The sequence below is a fragment of the Anopheles aquasalis genome, chromosome 3 (assembly GCF_943734665.1).
Source record: "Anopheles aquasalis chromosome 3, idAnoAquaMG_Q_19, whole genome shotgun sequence".
Lineage (NCBI taxonomy): Eukaryota > Metazoa > Arthropoda > Insecta > Diptera > Culicidae > Anopheles > Anopheles aquasalis.
Window position 1 is genome coordinate 61,488,549 of NC_064878.1, and position 14,039 is coordinate 61,502,587.

The window sequence follows — 14,039 nt, forward strand, 5'->3', positions numbered from 1 at the left end:
CGTCCTGAACATTGACGACCGGCCGATGGAAACGATCAAGTGAGTTGACACTCGGTCTACTGTGATTTGCGTGATGGTTACACGTTCGTGGGAATGATTTGTTCTGCGAATCAAAGTACACATTGCGTGCTCATTTATTTGGAGACGGGTTTGCGCACCTTTTTGGTATTCATCTAATTAAACGCTTTTTTCTCATTGTTCTTTTTAGGCAAATCGATATTACAACCGGTACACTTTATTACATCGGTGGTGGTAAGACGAAGGATGGATTCGTTGGTTGCATGCGCTCGTTCGCAATCGATGGCAACTACCGGATACCGACCGACTGGAAAGAGGATGAGTACTGCTGCAAGGGCGAGATTCTGTTCGATGCCTGCCACATGATTGATCGCTGCAATCCGAACCCATGCAAGCACAACGCCGTGTGCAAGCAAACATCGATGGAGTTTACGTGCGAGTGTGCTGGCACCGGCTACGCCGGGGCCGTCTGCCACACACCAATGAATGCCCTCTCGTGTACCGCGTTCAAGAACGTGCATGACGTGAAGCAACGGCAACGTATTGAGATCGATGTGGATGGCAGTGGCCCATTGGCACCGTTCCCCGTAACCTGTGAATTCCACTCGGACGGTCGCGTGGTGACTGTATTGAGCCACAGTTCCGAACATACCACCCGTGTCGATGGTTTCGCGGAACCGGGCTCCTTCGAGCAGAACATCATCTACGAAGCCGATCTACCGCAGATCGAAGCCCTGCTGAACCGTTCGACCGAATGCTGGCAAACGCTATCGTACGCTTGTCGCTCTTCACGGCTTTTCAACTCACCCTCGGAACCGGAAAACTTCCGACCGTACGCCTGGTGGGTTTCGCGACACAATCAACCGATGGACTATTGGGCCGGTGCACTGCCCGGATCGCGCAAGTGCCAGTGTGGTGTGGTTGGTGATTGTGTTGATCCGACCAAGTGGTGCAACTGTGATTCGAACAGTCTCGAGTGGCTGGAAGATGGTGGTGATATCCGTGAGAAGGAGTACCTACCGGTCCGGGGGTTACGCTTCGGTGATACGGGAACACCGGTCGATGAGAAGCTAGGCCGGTACACGCTCGGCCCGCTGCGATGCTCCGGAGACAGTCTATTCAACAATGAGGTCACGTTCCGGATTCCCGATGCTACCATCGATCTACCGACGTTCGATATGGGCCATTCGGGCGATATTTACTTCGAGTTTAAGACGACGGTCGAGAATGCAGTGATGCTGGATTCGCGTGGTCCAACGGATTTCATCCGGCTCGAGATAGTGGGTGGTACGAAGCTACTGTTCGAGTATCAGGCCGGTACCGGTACGCAGAAGGTGTACGTTGAGATGAGCAACTGGTTGAACGACAATCGGTGGCACTCGGTGAGCGTCGAGCGTAACCGGAAGGAAGCACGGCTCGTTGTGGATGGTTCTACGAAGGCCGAAGTCCGGGAACCGCCCGGTCCGGTGCGTGCACTGCATCTAAACTCTTCGCTAACGATCGGTGCACGGCAGGATTATCGAGATGGATACGTTGGTTGTATTCGAGCGCTGCTGTTGAACGGAGAACCGATCGATCTGCGATCGTACGCCGAAAGAGGGCTGTACGGTGTGTCTCCTGGTTGTGTTGGTCGGTGTGAGTCGAGCCCCTGTTTGAACAATGGTACCTGTACCGAGCGGTACGATGGATTCACCTGCGATTGTCGTTGGAGTTCGTTCAAGGGTCCTATTTGTGCTGATGGTAAGAGAGCAGTACCTCATGTCCCCCCCAGAGAGTGATGATTAACGATTTTCCCTTCTCTTTTGTGATAGAAATCGGTGTCAATATGCGATCTTCATCCTCGATCAAGTACGACTTCCAGGGTGCCTTCCGGTCGACGCTGTCGGAGCGTATCCGCGTTGGCTTCACGACCACCAACCCGAAAGGTTTCCTGCTCGGTTTCTTCTCCAACATCACGCAAGAGTACCTAACGCTCAGTATCTCCAACTCGGGCCACTTGAAGGTGGTGTTCGACTTTGGATTCGAGCGGCAGGAATTGATCTATCCGGTGAAACACTTCGGACTCGGCCAGTTCCATGATGTACGCTTCTCGCGCAAGGATGCTGGCTCTACGGTTGTGCTGATAGTGGACAATTATCAGCCCCAAGAGTACAAGTTCGACATCAAGGATTCGGCGGACGCACAGTTCAACAACATCGAGTATATGTACATCGGCAAGAACGAATCGATGAAGGATGGGTTCGTGGGGTGCATCTCGCGCGTCGAGTTCGACGATATCTATCCCCTGAAGTTCCTGTTCCAGCAGAGCCCCCCACCGAACGTGAAGGCCATCGGGGGTCCACTGACGGAGGACTTTTGCGGTGTGGAACCGGTGACGCATCCACCACCGGAGCTGGAAACACGTCCACCGCCCCTAATCGACGAAGATCGGCTACGCGATGCGTACGGGCCCAACACGGCAATCCTTGGAAGTAAGTTCTCGGCCACTCGTGTGTTTGCGTTGCTCGGATCGTTTTTCATCCAACGAAACTGTACGCACGGGAAACTATGCCCACGGCAATGAAACGCACTAGCGGCGTGGGCCACGGCGTGGTTGTCCAAAAATACAAACTATCTCCGTTTGGCTATTAATAGCGCTCTGTCCGCTGTTCAAAATTTTGAAAAAAGAGTTCAGCCCGTTCGGCCTGACAGGTGGTGTTTACTGACAGATTTGCTGCTGATTCTGCGGCTTCTGACAGACCGGGAGTCACAATCAAATCGTTCGGTGGCCACCCGGGAACGTGCTGCTTCATATGGAGCATACGATCGTGAATTGGGGTTAATATTTTTTTGATCATTTATCGATTGAAATCAAACCGATCGTGTTGGAGGCTCGTGTTTTGAGTTCTAAGCCGTCAGCTTACACAAATTTCTTTTAACTAATTGTTTCTAATAAGCGTGGAGGCCGTGGAAGTATCAATTTCTAGCTTGGAATTCTAATCGATTTCCCTCCTTTTCTCCTACCGTAGGTGTGCTAGCGGTGCTGCTGTTGCTGATCGTGCTCGTCGCGATCCTGATCGGACGCTACATGAACCGCCACAAGGGCGAGTACTTGACGCAGGAGGATAAGGGTGCGGAGGCGGCCCTCGATCCGGATGAGGCAGTCGTCCAGTCAACCACGGGGCACCAGGTGACGAAGCGAAAGGAATTTTTCATCTAAACGGACCACGATCACCGAACACCACACAATCCCTTGTGAGCCTTGTTGTAAATACTGTGAGAGTGTGTGTCTGTGTGCGGGTGTGAGTGTGTTCGTGTGCACCACGCCAGCCAACCAGCCAGCGAAGGGTGCCCAAAAGGAGGAGGACGATTCGCGTGGCCTCCCGTTTATCCGTTAAGCAAACGAGAAAGCGAGCGAAATCGAGGGGCGCGGAAACGACAAACGATTTTCTTTAATTACCTTAGTTATTATTATTATCATTTCACACCCGTCCATTAATATGTACTTCGCGCGAACGCGATCGCCACGAAAGGTGACAAAGAAGAACGTTTACTTGTTTTGCAGCAGCAGCAGAGAATAGAGCGGTAGAGAGAGAGAGAGAGACAATGAGTGAAGAAGGGGAAGGTGGGAGAGCCTTCCAATTTCCATTTCTGTTTTATCAGTTAAAAACTAGGCTACTAGATGGAGAGGGACAGAAAGAGAGAAAAAGCGAGCAAGAGGAAATGAGAACGTTGACAAAAGGATTGGAGGAATTGCTGCCAAATTATCGAGCAGGTACGGTACGTCTGAATGAATGCTCCTCTTTTTCCTAATCTCTAAACCTTGATCTGCCAGCGGAATCTCTTATCTCAGTTAAAAAATTAACTCACGAAGCAATCGAGCACCGAAAAGGAAGCAAAACAAGCGTTGGTAGAAGCGAACCAAATGTCCGACAGACAATGGCCACGGACATGGCATTTGAAAGGAACCAATAAAATCATTTAGAAAGAATCGAATCGATTGTTGCGAAATGAAGAAAGAAGGCGACGAAGCGGTCGACAAGTCAACTACTTGGATCGAATCGTTGCTACGATTTGCTAGCTCTGCTTTCTTCTCCGCCGAATCAGTGTTAAAGCAATCTTCCGAACAGACACGCCGGACGGTCCCAAACAGAACTGGAATTTATTACTCATTCGAGGTACATTTTCATTATCCTTTATCATCTTTATCATCATTTACACAAAAAACGAATCGATGGCGGGTGCTAACGTAACGTTCATCAAAGAATCATTCTTCGGGGGGGTTTATAAATGAATCTATCGTCTAACGGAAGATCGGACACACGACACGACACACGTGGTTTGGAAACAATGACGGTTAAAATACGCTCCCTCCCTGCCTCCCGGCACAGTCCCTTCTCCCACTTCGAATTGATCCTTCGCTATTCATGTGGCGCCCACTGCTACTTTGTTTCTACTCGCTCGTACACACTACTGCTTTGCTACGCACTGCTACTATATGCACCCCTTTCTCTTCCTTTTCTCCTTCTCTTTCTGTTTCATTTTGATATAAGTTGTTCGGTCGCTTTGCCCTTGTTCTTTTAACCATATATTCCATATGTATTCCCACATTCCCTAAAAACGCATGATATATAACGTACACAGCACATCCATCGCCGGCAACTCTCCTACGAGACTCCATCGACGATCTCTTCTCTACACAGCACAGCGCCCGCGAATCTATCGTCCGAACTAACCGAGCTCTATCCTCTAAAAGGGAAGACCACACAACACACACGCATGGACTTGCTATGCGGAACTACTGCAAACCTTCGTTAACGCTAGTGTGGGGCTACGACGGTACTCAGGAGTGGTCAGAAGTCGAAGCAGAAGTGAGTCCGGGGTCCTTTCCGGAAGGATATGGTCATGAGGAACCCCGCTCCTAACTTGTGGATGTCATTTTGATTTCGCTGATCCGTCGACGGTTTTCGTTAGCCCCTCTCTCTCTCTCTCTCTCTCTCTCGCGCGCTTTTCCGCGTCGCTTACGTATCCTCTGATCGCATCCGTTTCTATCGTATTCCCATAGTCAGTTCAGTTTGTGTATAACTTATCCCTCGCGCTGCCTCCTTCTCTGGTCGCCATTTTAAGGGTTTAATGGTTAATTTAATTTTAATTTTCTACTCCACTTGCTTCAGCTCTACCATTTGTTGCTACCGATTTTTCCACAGATTTCCTCTTTCGGAAATTCCGCTCCTAAACTTTTTTGCTGGTTTGGTTGGGCTTGTGTGTGTCTGTGTGTTTGCTTAAATATTGGTTAGCATTTTCCTAAGATTTATTTGTTATTATTTATTGTCTACACTCTAGCAAAAAGAGAAAGAGAGAGAGAGCGAGTCCGGAAGATGTACACACCTCGATCGGCATGATGCTCTTCATCGGATCCGCTCACTTCCTCCGTCCTACGCTGCTTCGCATAAAATGCTGCCATGGAAACGAACCCATGGCCTACCTCCATTGCCTGTTGCCTCTTGACTATGCGATCAAGCGCCGTTGCGTCGCGCCGCGGAAGTCTACTTCGTCCTGTCCCCTAGTAGGCTGATATGCCTGGGTTCCAGCGAATGCAATGCCGGAGGTGTGGCCCCGCGCCTTCCGGGCACAGGAAAGAGCAAGTAAAAGATCGCCGCACGCAATCCGCCACGTGATCGATCGACGGTGCTAAAAACGCGTTGCAATAAAAGATAAGATAAGATTAGCCGCTTGATAAGTGGCCGCGTATGCTTGCCCCGAGGGGACGTCCAGGGGGTTTCCGTCTCGTCGGTTGCTAAGGGATATGTAATCCTTCTACTGCCTACTACTGGCCTCCACTCTCGTCTGGTCTACTGGCCTCGTAAAACGGAAGAGAAACGCTGGCGCTGGCACTGACTGACGACGTAACGCAGACGGAACGAAATTAGCGCTTGACCTATGCTTCTTTTCCATGCTCTTCTACTTTTGGCTTCGAGATATCCGATCCTTTTCCTTTCTCTTTGATGCATACAAGGACGGTGGTGATGGTGGTAGTGGTGGTGGTTCGTTGATAAAATGGTGGTTGGCTTGACTGTGATGCATCACACAATATGAAGGAACACAAATACATCTAAGTAGTCTAATATCGGGTGGGAAGAGTGTTTCGTTTCTGTTTGATGGGAGAGTGGCACAGGGACTGGCGATTAACCCCGCTTATCCAGTCTCCCTTTTTTACAGGAAGGAACAGATCGTGAATAATACTGTAACGACGAAGAACATGAGCGCGACATCGCGGCGCAGATTGCGATCCCGGTAGAACGGTCGCGTACTGAAGCTTTCGAGCCGCGTCTGACGCAGCAGCCACAGTGGTAGCACCAGGTGCATCACGTCCGGTATCATGAAGCCAAGATCCCGCACAACCTGAAACAGAGGAACCGCGGTTAGCGACAACGGTAAGAGATGGTTCAATAATGTCGATGCCGATGCCACTACCTGATGTGGATAGCCTTCACCGCGGAACACGTTTGATATGAACTGGTCAACACCGCTGGCCAGTATGTGGAGCAGCGCGATACCGACGATGCTGAGCGTTTTGCGGGCCGTCACCTGGTTGTCCGCGTTCGCCAGATGTAGCACGAAGCTGGTTGATATGAGTTCGGTGATCTATTCGGTGGTTGGAAGTAGAGAAACATGATTAAGAGAAGAGAGATAGAGAGAGAGAGAGCTCTTTCTGGATGCGCTAAGGACCAGAACTTACGGTGAAGAACAGCTGATGGTTCCACTGGTGGTAGTACTCGTCGTTGTAGTAGTTCAGATAAGCCCACCAGGCGTAGTAGTGGGAAAAGATCGACAGCAGAAACAACACGATCATCGTGTAGCGCACCTTCCCTTGCAGTAGCAGCTGCATCAGATGCTTGGTGCACTCGTACAGTGCGATCACACCGATCACGATCAGTAGCCACATTTTCATCGTGTTCTGTGTTGCGTTGAAGTACATGTGCTTGTAAGAGGCGATGCCAGACTCGTAAGTGCCTGCAGAGGAGGAGAAGGAAGCTATGAAAATCGGCAAGCAAGCGAACCGTGGCGTGGGCATTACCTTTGAAGACGGTGTCCCAGCAGGAGCAGGAGCAGAACCGCTTGTCGACGAAGCGCGAATAGTTCTGCCAGAAGTACCACAGGACGGCGATGTGGGCCGGAGGGATGAGGGCTGGTCCTAGACTGCCGCACGCCCCCGGCAACCATCGAAACATGTCCATCCTCATCGCGGTACCGGATGTGCGTTCTGTTGCTGCAAAAAGAAGTGTTTTTAGATGATTATTCCAGGGGAAGATGGAGTGTCACGTGTTGTTGGCTTCGCTGCGAGTCATCCCGAAAGAGGCATACAGCAGCTGGGTGGTAACGGAAAAGCAAGCTAGTGGTTTAGTGAGTGTGAGTCCCACACTGTTCCTGAGGAGCTTCCTCAGGTTCGTACACCACGCTGTAGAATACTCAGTATTCTTTTAAAAGATGTAAAAAATCACGAAACACAAAAGAATTCAATACGTAAACTCCTCTTCACGCTCCCGAGGCGATCAACCTGCAGGCAGCGCCCTCTACAGTTCGGTTCATACGTCATTTCGCTCGCCGAACTACAGAGGGCGCTGCCTGCAGGTACAATCGTTACAAGCGATCCAAACGCGTAATTTAAACCATGCCTCCATAGAGTAATCGACCTCTCGTGTTACCGCTACTGTTCCGGTCAACCAACCAGACGTGTTTTAAGTGTCCATGCCCGGAGTGCAGGCGAAAACTAAACCGGGATCATTAAATGGCTGCTGAGCGGGATGTTGTTGGGCATGGTCGAGCGAACGTGACCCTAAACAGCAACACCCTTTTGCCTCTTTTTGCCTTCATGTGAAGGGGGAGGGCATTGCCGAGCGTGTTCGCTCTTTATGAGGGAATGCAGCATAAACCGCGGGTGTTGATTAAGCGAAGGGCTTCCACCTGACAGCACAGGATGAGAGAGAAATGCAGGAGAGTCATGAAGGTTGGAAAGGGAATAAAGCAGCTTCCACCTTTCTTTACAATCCAAAAGCATTAGATGCTATTGCTTTGATGTTTACCACAATTTCCTTAAATGAATTAATGTAGTTTCACTCAACTGTACATTCACAAAACAAACGCATCAAATGCACGCTGCTCCCCGTTGGCGTAAAAGAACCACTTACATTTATAAATAGCAAAATTATGATTTAACTCTTCTCGCTTCGCTCTTCTCCTCGGCCAATGATGAGAAGGAGTGAGGGGTGACCCTAAAATACTAACTTTCCCCGCATGAAATGCATTTTGCTTGGCGGCACCACTTCAGGCGCGCAACTGCACATTACCGAGGAATGTTCCTAACATGCTGCGTGCTTGCGTGCGTGCGTGAATGGGTTGGCATTTGAGAGATTTTTGTGAAACATTTTTGTCAGCATCAGGTGCATGTGCATCTTATAAAAAAGGGGCGAAGAACTTTATTTCTTATTTTAAAGTGCAACGAAGGGTGACCCGGCGGAAGAGGTTTCTAGTGCTCGTAAATATGTTCCAGATGGTCTCTGTTGCAGGCAGAATATAGGCGAAGAGATGCCAACGGATGTTAAAACAGTCACTAACTCACTCAACCATGCATTATACCATCGTAAACTGTTCAAAAACATAAGCTTAAATGGATTAGAAGAGAAGATTTTACCTCTGATGATTAAGAGCGTCTGAACTCAACAACAAGACCAAAAATCAACTTGTGGTAGCATTAAGCTTGAAGATTGCTTTGTTAGCATAATTTTAGTGGCAAATGATTGCCAGCTAGTTAAATTGCACCATTTTGGGACCATTAGTCTCCGTTTTCAAGGCAGCATAAAACTAAATAAGAAGACTGGCAAGCCGGTTAAGCTTTTGTGAAGATACCGACCATCTGATTCTCGTCTCGTTAGTGATTTCGTTTCGTTTCTGTTTATTCTGCATGATAAAGAAACCCAAGGTGCCACCATCTGCATCTGCTAAAGTGTCCAACTAGAAGCACAACATATGAAAATGGATCATGCGTCTGTCTAAAAACTGGATGAAAGCATTTGCGGAGACGGCCAGGCGTTGTTGATGCACACCGTTGACACGGTATGTCCCAACTTCCCTCCCCCCCCCCCCGCCCTGCTCGTGATACCAACCAGACGACACTTAATTACGACAAAGTGTTTTTAAGTGGATTTATTTTCGGCATTCCGACCGACGACCGACGACATTTCCTGCCACCAGCCACCATCATCATCGTCGCCGGAGGTGGTAGCGTGTCCGTGTCCCCAAGACCCCGACGGTACGGTGCACGCGCGTCATGCGTACCCACGCCATGAATGGGATAGGTCATGGTGCTTGGCCAGCAGCTAATTATAGCGTGCCATCCATTTTGCCGTCCGATCTGTTCGCGTGTAAGGGATGAAAGGATGACAGGAGAGACGGTGCCTGTGGCCCATGCGTTCTCCACTTTCACTCCTCGATCATCCCTGATCCCGCGACCGGATTCGAAGCGTGACGTCGGCGACGCATCTCGTATCGTCTTCAAACGAACACCGACGGCGTGATCGTCTACTGTGGTACAGGTGCACAGTGGTCCGAAGTGTTTTGCAGCTCTCTCTCTCTCTCTCTCTCCCTCTTTCCGCGTTCCCTTCAAAGCCGTGCCGTTGTACCGTGAAGTGTCTGGGGCTGTCTTGAAGGTGCGAAATGCCGAAAGGAAATGGACCATCCGCGTACTCGTAGCGTATCGATTTAACAACAACAAAGAGCTACAGGACCGTACAGTACACTAAAGGGAGTACTGCTGCTGCTGCTGCTGTTGCTTCGTGCAACTACTCCTCCGAGAATTACCCTGTTCCCGTGGGATGGTTAATGTTATTTTTTGCGTCCAATTCCTGAAGTCAACTTCTTGGAAGTATCGATCGGTAGTGGTCTCCAGGAAGTTCACCGCAAACCGATTGATCAAGCAATCCAAGCGTCCAAGCGCCCATTGGAGTGGAATCGTTTTGAAACAACTGGCATTTTGCATTGAATCAACATTGGAAAGCAGAATAGTTAAGAACCATGTTGAAAACAGCAAAATATGTAAAGCGAATGAGGGATCGTTTCTTTAGATTTCTTGCTTTAGATTTCGAAACAGTAATTTTCGTTTTACGGTGGACACCAACTTTGAATGAACTGTGAGTTATAGAAAACCTGGTTTTTCCTCAAATATACACCGTTTTCACCGTATGCTTCTAGCACACCGCCAACCGAAAGTAAACTTTTTTTTCGCTTTAACGTTGGAGCTCCTATTTTACTTGGGCCCGAAAACGGTGTAAGAACGGACGAGCGGTATGTTTACGGAAAAAATCACAACGAGCTGCTTCGAGTAACTTCAATTTTTAACAAAATATTGTTAAAAGTTTCATCACTTAACTAAAAAACTTTGAGAACAATATCACAAACAGCACAATCAGGTCGTGAGCACGATGATAGACGGCCAAGGACTGATGTGCGCTCAAAAAATCATTTGCAATCAAAGGTTTCTAAGATTGTTCACCAGCAGTTGAAGCCTCGTTGACAGCAAGTTTGTGGCTCAATTTTCAAACAAGTATTTGATGGTTAGTATCAGAGTAGGCCTTTGAAATGACAGACTTTAATCATTATGAACAATTCGTTTTAATTCTAAAGTAAAGCGCTTGTACCTCTGGTACAGCTACGCGCTTCCACTTGAACGAATTTCTACGAACTTGAAGTTTCACTTCCTAAATTAACAAAGATCCTTCCGTTCTACTCCCTCAAGCACCTCCACATCTTCAAGCGTATTTATGATAAAGTAATAAACGTCCGTCAGAGAGCATATGAAACCATTTGTGCACGATTTGAATTACGTTTTTAAATGGCGAATTCATTTTGTGAAACAGTAACATCCACCGAGTGGCCTGATGAAATGGCATATTAACATTTCCTCCACACAAAACTGCCAATGAACCGTAGCGAGCCCCCCCCCCCCCCCTCATCCGAGGACTGGCAATTCCGTCTTTACTGCTATTTATATGTTGCAACCATCCCCTCCTCCACCACGCTCTGTGATGAATGCAGTGCAGTGGCCGAATTCAGCAAAGACCTCTGCCTCGGCGGATTGGATGTGTAACACGCGCATGAAAAGGGAGAAAAAAGGAGGCTGAAAGTCGATAAAACTGAACCTCATCATGATCACCGGACGATAAATGGAGGCCTGGGAGGAGACTGAGAAATATTAGGACCCATCGTACCCATCGGTCGGTCCATGCCAGCCAGCGGCGTAGATGAAATGTTTACGAGCTGAACCTGGTCGCCGGGGTTCGGAGCCCCCTCCCCTCGTAAGCGGCCACCGTAGACGTGGTCGTTGATGAATTATGACAAACCGCTGTGTGTGCCACGGTGGCGGTCTGGCCCCACACACATTGCCCGGTAAATTCCGATTCCAGAGGGAACGAACAAGCGGCCTGCGGTTAACGCAATAAACGCCGACACACATGCACGCTGCGGCTTTGGGCCTCGCTTTGGAGTTTTATTTTTATCAGAGCGAAAGATTTATCTTGTCCTCGGGCACCACCTTTCGCGCCGGCACTCTTTCTTCTCCGGGACCTTCCTCCCTGCCCAAAATTCTGACCCCCATGCTGCTCGCTATTTCTTAATCTCGCAGCACGAGCAGGGTGTAGCAGGTGTCTGCGAAGTGAAGGCGCGCGCGGTCGTTTACGTTTACTTTCACCGCGCGCGATTGTTTGTAAATGTTGCTCGCGGTCCATCGCCCCTTTGGCGGCACGGTGGTGGCACGGTGTTTGGTGTGTTTATATTTCCAGCTCCCAAAAAACCAAACAACAGAAAGCGACCGACCAACGATAGCGGGGAACACAACGACCAGACACCGTTGGATTCTCTAAATCGATCGACCGAAACCTCCGGGGCTGTCGTTTCCATTAATGTTCCGATTCGAACGATGACATCTTGCGAATGAAGCAAGTAAGCCAATCCCAGGAAAACCGCCAAAAATAATATACGAAAAGAGGCCTCATCCAGGATGTCTGGCCGCGTGTACGAGTATATGGCACAAATAATACATCGGGTGCCGGTAGTTGGCCAGCGCCATCTAAACAAAAAAAAACACATTCCACCATAGCGTCAAAAAGCTTCGGGGTTCCGGGTTTCAAATTAAATTTTAAATATGCATGACCGGCCCCAATCCATCCAGGGTGCCCAGATGGACACACATACACAAAGGTACGCAATGGTATGCGTTCCTCTTTCGCCCCTCCCTCAAAAAGGCAAGTAATCGATTAGATTGGTTGGAAATCTAATTTCATCTTCCATCCTCCGTCTACCAGCACATTCCGGATCTACTGGACAATCCGCTCTTGGAATAGACTCTCGCACCGCCCTCCCGGCAGGATGTTCAGGCAGTACATCATCTGACTGAGGTCAGCTGCTTGCATGCTGCCACGGAAGCGAGATTCGGTCCATTCCCTGTGCCAAGTAGGCGGTGACCTGGCTAATGTCATTATATAACCGAGAGCCGACAAGGAGTTGCAGGCAGTGCAGTAGGCAGTGTCGATCCGTTGCCTTGAGGCGCCACCTGCAGCGACTGCACCGGCACAGCACGACGGAAGACGAAGTGCCAAGTGTGCCAACAACAACAACAAAGGACAACAACAGGCGTCAGCTTGACGTTCCGTAGTGACCTACGGACCGGCCCAACACACACTCGCACGCAGCACTAATTGAAATGCAAACAGGTCGTGAGGGAGGTCTGTTTTTTCTTTTTTGGCAACGAACGCGTCTTCGTTCGCCAGCTTACTACGACTTTTTGGCTGCTTATGGCGTCCTGAGAAAAAAAAAACGTTGGAAAGTGGGTCAAGGGAATGTGTGTGGTCGCCGTACAGGCGCCAAACCTGACAGTGTCCTTACTCACCGGAAAAGGGAAACGCGATCTCTGGATCGGTCGACGGTCGGTTGTGTTGTGTTGACGTTTTGCAAACTGTCACTCGCTCGCTTGCTGTCGACGAGGCTTTCCAGCGAGGAAGACGACACTAGAGAAGAGGGCAGTGGGTGGGGCGTGCAGCCCGTCCTTAGCACCGATCACTACCACCACCACCACCACCACCACGACACCAGACTACCCAGGTTCCGGTCACAGTAGCAGCAGCAGCAGCAGCAGTTCCGTCTTTCCGTGCGACCTCTACTGACTCGCTGAACGGCATAGTTCCATATGGTGGAGCTAGGGCTTTCGCCTGTCCCTCTTTTCAGCACCACCATTCCTCTTTTCCGCTTCGTACATTACTGATAACGCTGGCGAATGGGAGCCACCAACACAGACAAGAAGCTGCTGCTGCTGCTGCTGCTTCTATTGATTTCAATTTCACCATTTCACCGAACGATTCCTTCAGACAGAGCCATCAAAAACGGTGTCGTCGCGAAGGCATTACTCTCAACATTTGGTCACTTTCGATGCCTCGCTCTCTCCGCTGCTTTGGACAGAACAATAGCAAACTCGCACACCAAACACAAAGCGGAATCCCTGTTCACTCCACCGATTCGACCGGAAGCCCTATTTCGTAATCAGTCCCGCGTATTGCCGCGAAAAAAACGCCCGACTGGCGCCTCCATCGGTATCACGTAACGTCACTACCACCGGGAGTGAAGCGGAGAGCGCCTCACGCGATGATGGATGACATGGATGGTGGAAAGCAAAGATGGCCACGAATGCTGCTCCGTTCGCTAACTTGCAGCAGCAGCAGAAGGCGTTGCGTTTCCGTGACGAATTGCACTCTGCACCGCACACTCTGATGACGACGACGACGGACACTGAAACAGACTGTTGCAAGGGCCAACGAACGGCTGGAAGATGAAGAAGAGAAGGAGCAGCTGGTGTCGCGCGCGTCACGGATCCACGGTCCGTGTTTCAGCCGGGATGTGAGTTTAAGGTGGTTGTGAAGAGACTGAGTACACGGAGGAGCTGCTACTACTTGCTTAGGAACCGCTTCGAAGACGCTCCACCGGAGCGTCGCCAACAG

General features: G+C 49.7%; 2 protein-coding genes across 6 annotated transcripts in view; one reads left to right on the forward strand and one right to left on the reverse strand.

The window, feature by feature from the left end:
* Window positions 1-3,986, forward strand: part of LOC126578394 (neurexin-4) — a 19,866-nt gene extending 15,880 nt beyond the window's left edge. For all 4 annotated transcript variants that reach the window (XM_050240897.1, XM_050240898.1, XM_050240896.1 and 1 more), the window contains exons 6-9: window positions 1-39; window positions 209-1,758; window positions 1,830-2,489; window positions 3,027-3,986. The exon at window positions 1-39 is cut by the window's left edge and continues 853 nt beyond it. In XM_050240897.1, the coding sequence (XP_050096854.1) occupies window positions 1-39; window positions 209-1,758; window positions 1,830-2,489; window positions 3,027-3,217 (2,440 nt within the window). In that variant the 3' untranslated portion in view covers window positions 3,218-3,986. The remainder of the gene's footprint in view (window positions 40-208; window positions 1,759-1,829; window positions 2,490-3,026) is intronic.
* A 157-nt stretch (window positions 3,987-4,143) lies between these two features.
* On the reverse strand, window positions 4,144-13,964 carry LOC126577769 (uncharacterized). Of its 2 annotated transcripts, XM_050239685.1 has the most exons (6): window positions 12,938-13,964; window positions 12,824-12,850; window positions 7,076-7,267; window positions 6,737-7,011; window positions 6,472-6,642; window positions 4,144-6,399 (listed from the first exon to the last, which is right to left on the reverse strand). In XM_050239685.1, the coding sequence occupies exons 3-6, from the start codon at window positions 7,239-7,241 to the stop codon at window positions 6,211-6,213; spliced, it is 801 nt and encodes a 266-aa protein (XP_050095642.1). In that variant the 5' UTR covers window positions 7,242-7,267; window positions 12,824-12,850; window positions 12,938-13,964; the 3' UTR covers window positions 4,144-6,210. The 2 variants fall into 2 exon arrangements, with proteins under 2 accessions (XP_050095642.1, XP_050095639.1); XM_050239682.1 differs by lacking the exon at window positions 12,824-12,850.
* Window positions 13,965-14,039: the final 75 nt, after the last annotated feature.

Coding starts and splice junctions, on each gene's coding strand:
- LOC126577769 (XM_050239682.1), bottom strand. CDS start 7,241: ATGAGGATGGACATGTTTCGATGGTTGCCGGGGGCGTGCGGCAGTCTA. Junction 7,012..7,075: donor CTGGGACACCGTCTTCAAAG/GTAATGCCCACG, acceptor CCTCCTCTGCAG/GCACTTACGAGTCTGGCATC. Junction 6,643..6,736: donor ACCATCAGCTGTTCTTCACC/GTAAGTTCTGGT, acceptor ACCACCGAATAG/ATCACCGAACTCATATCAAC.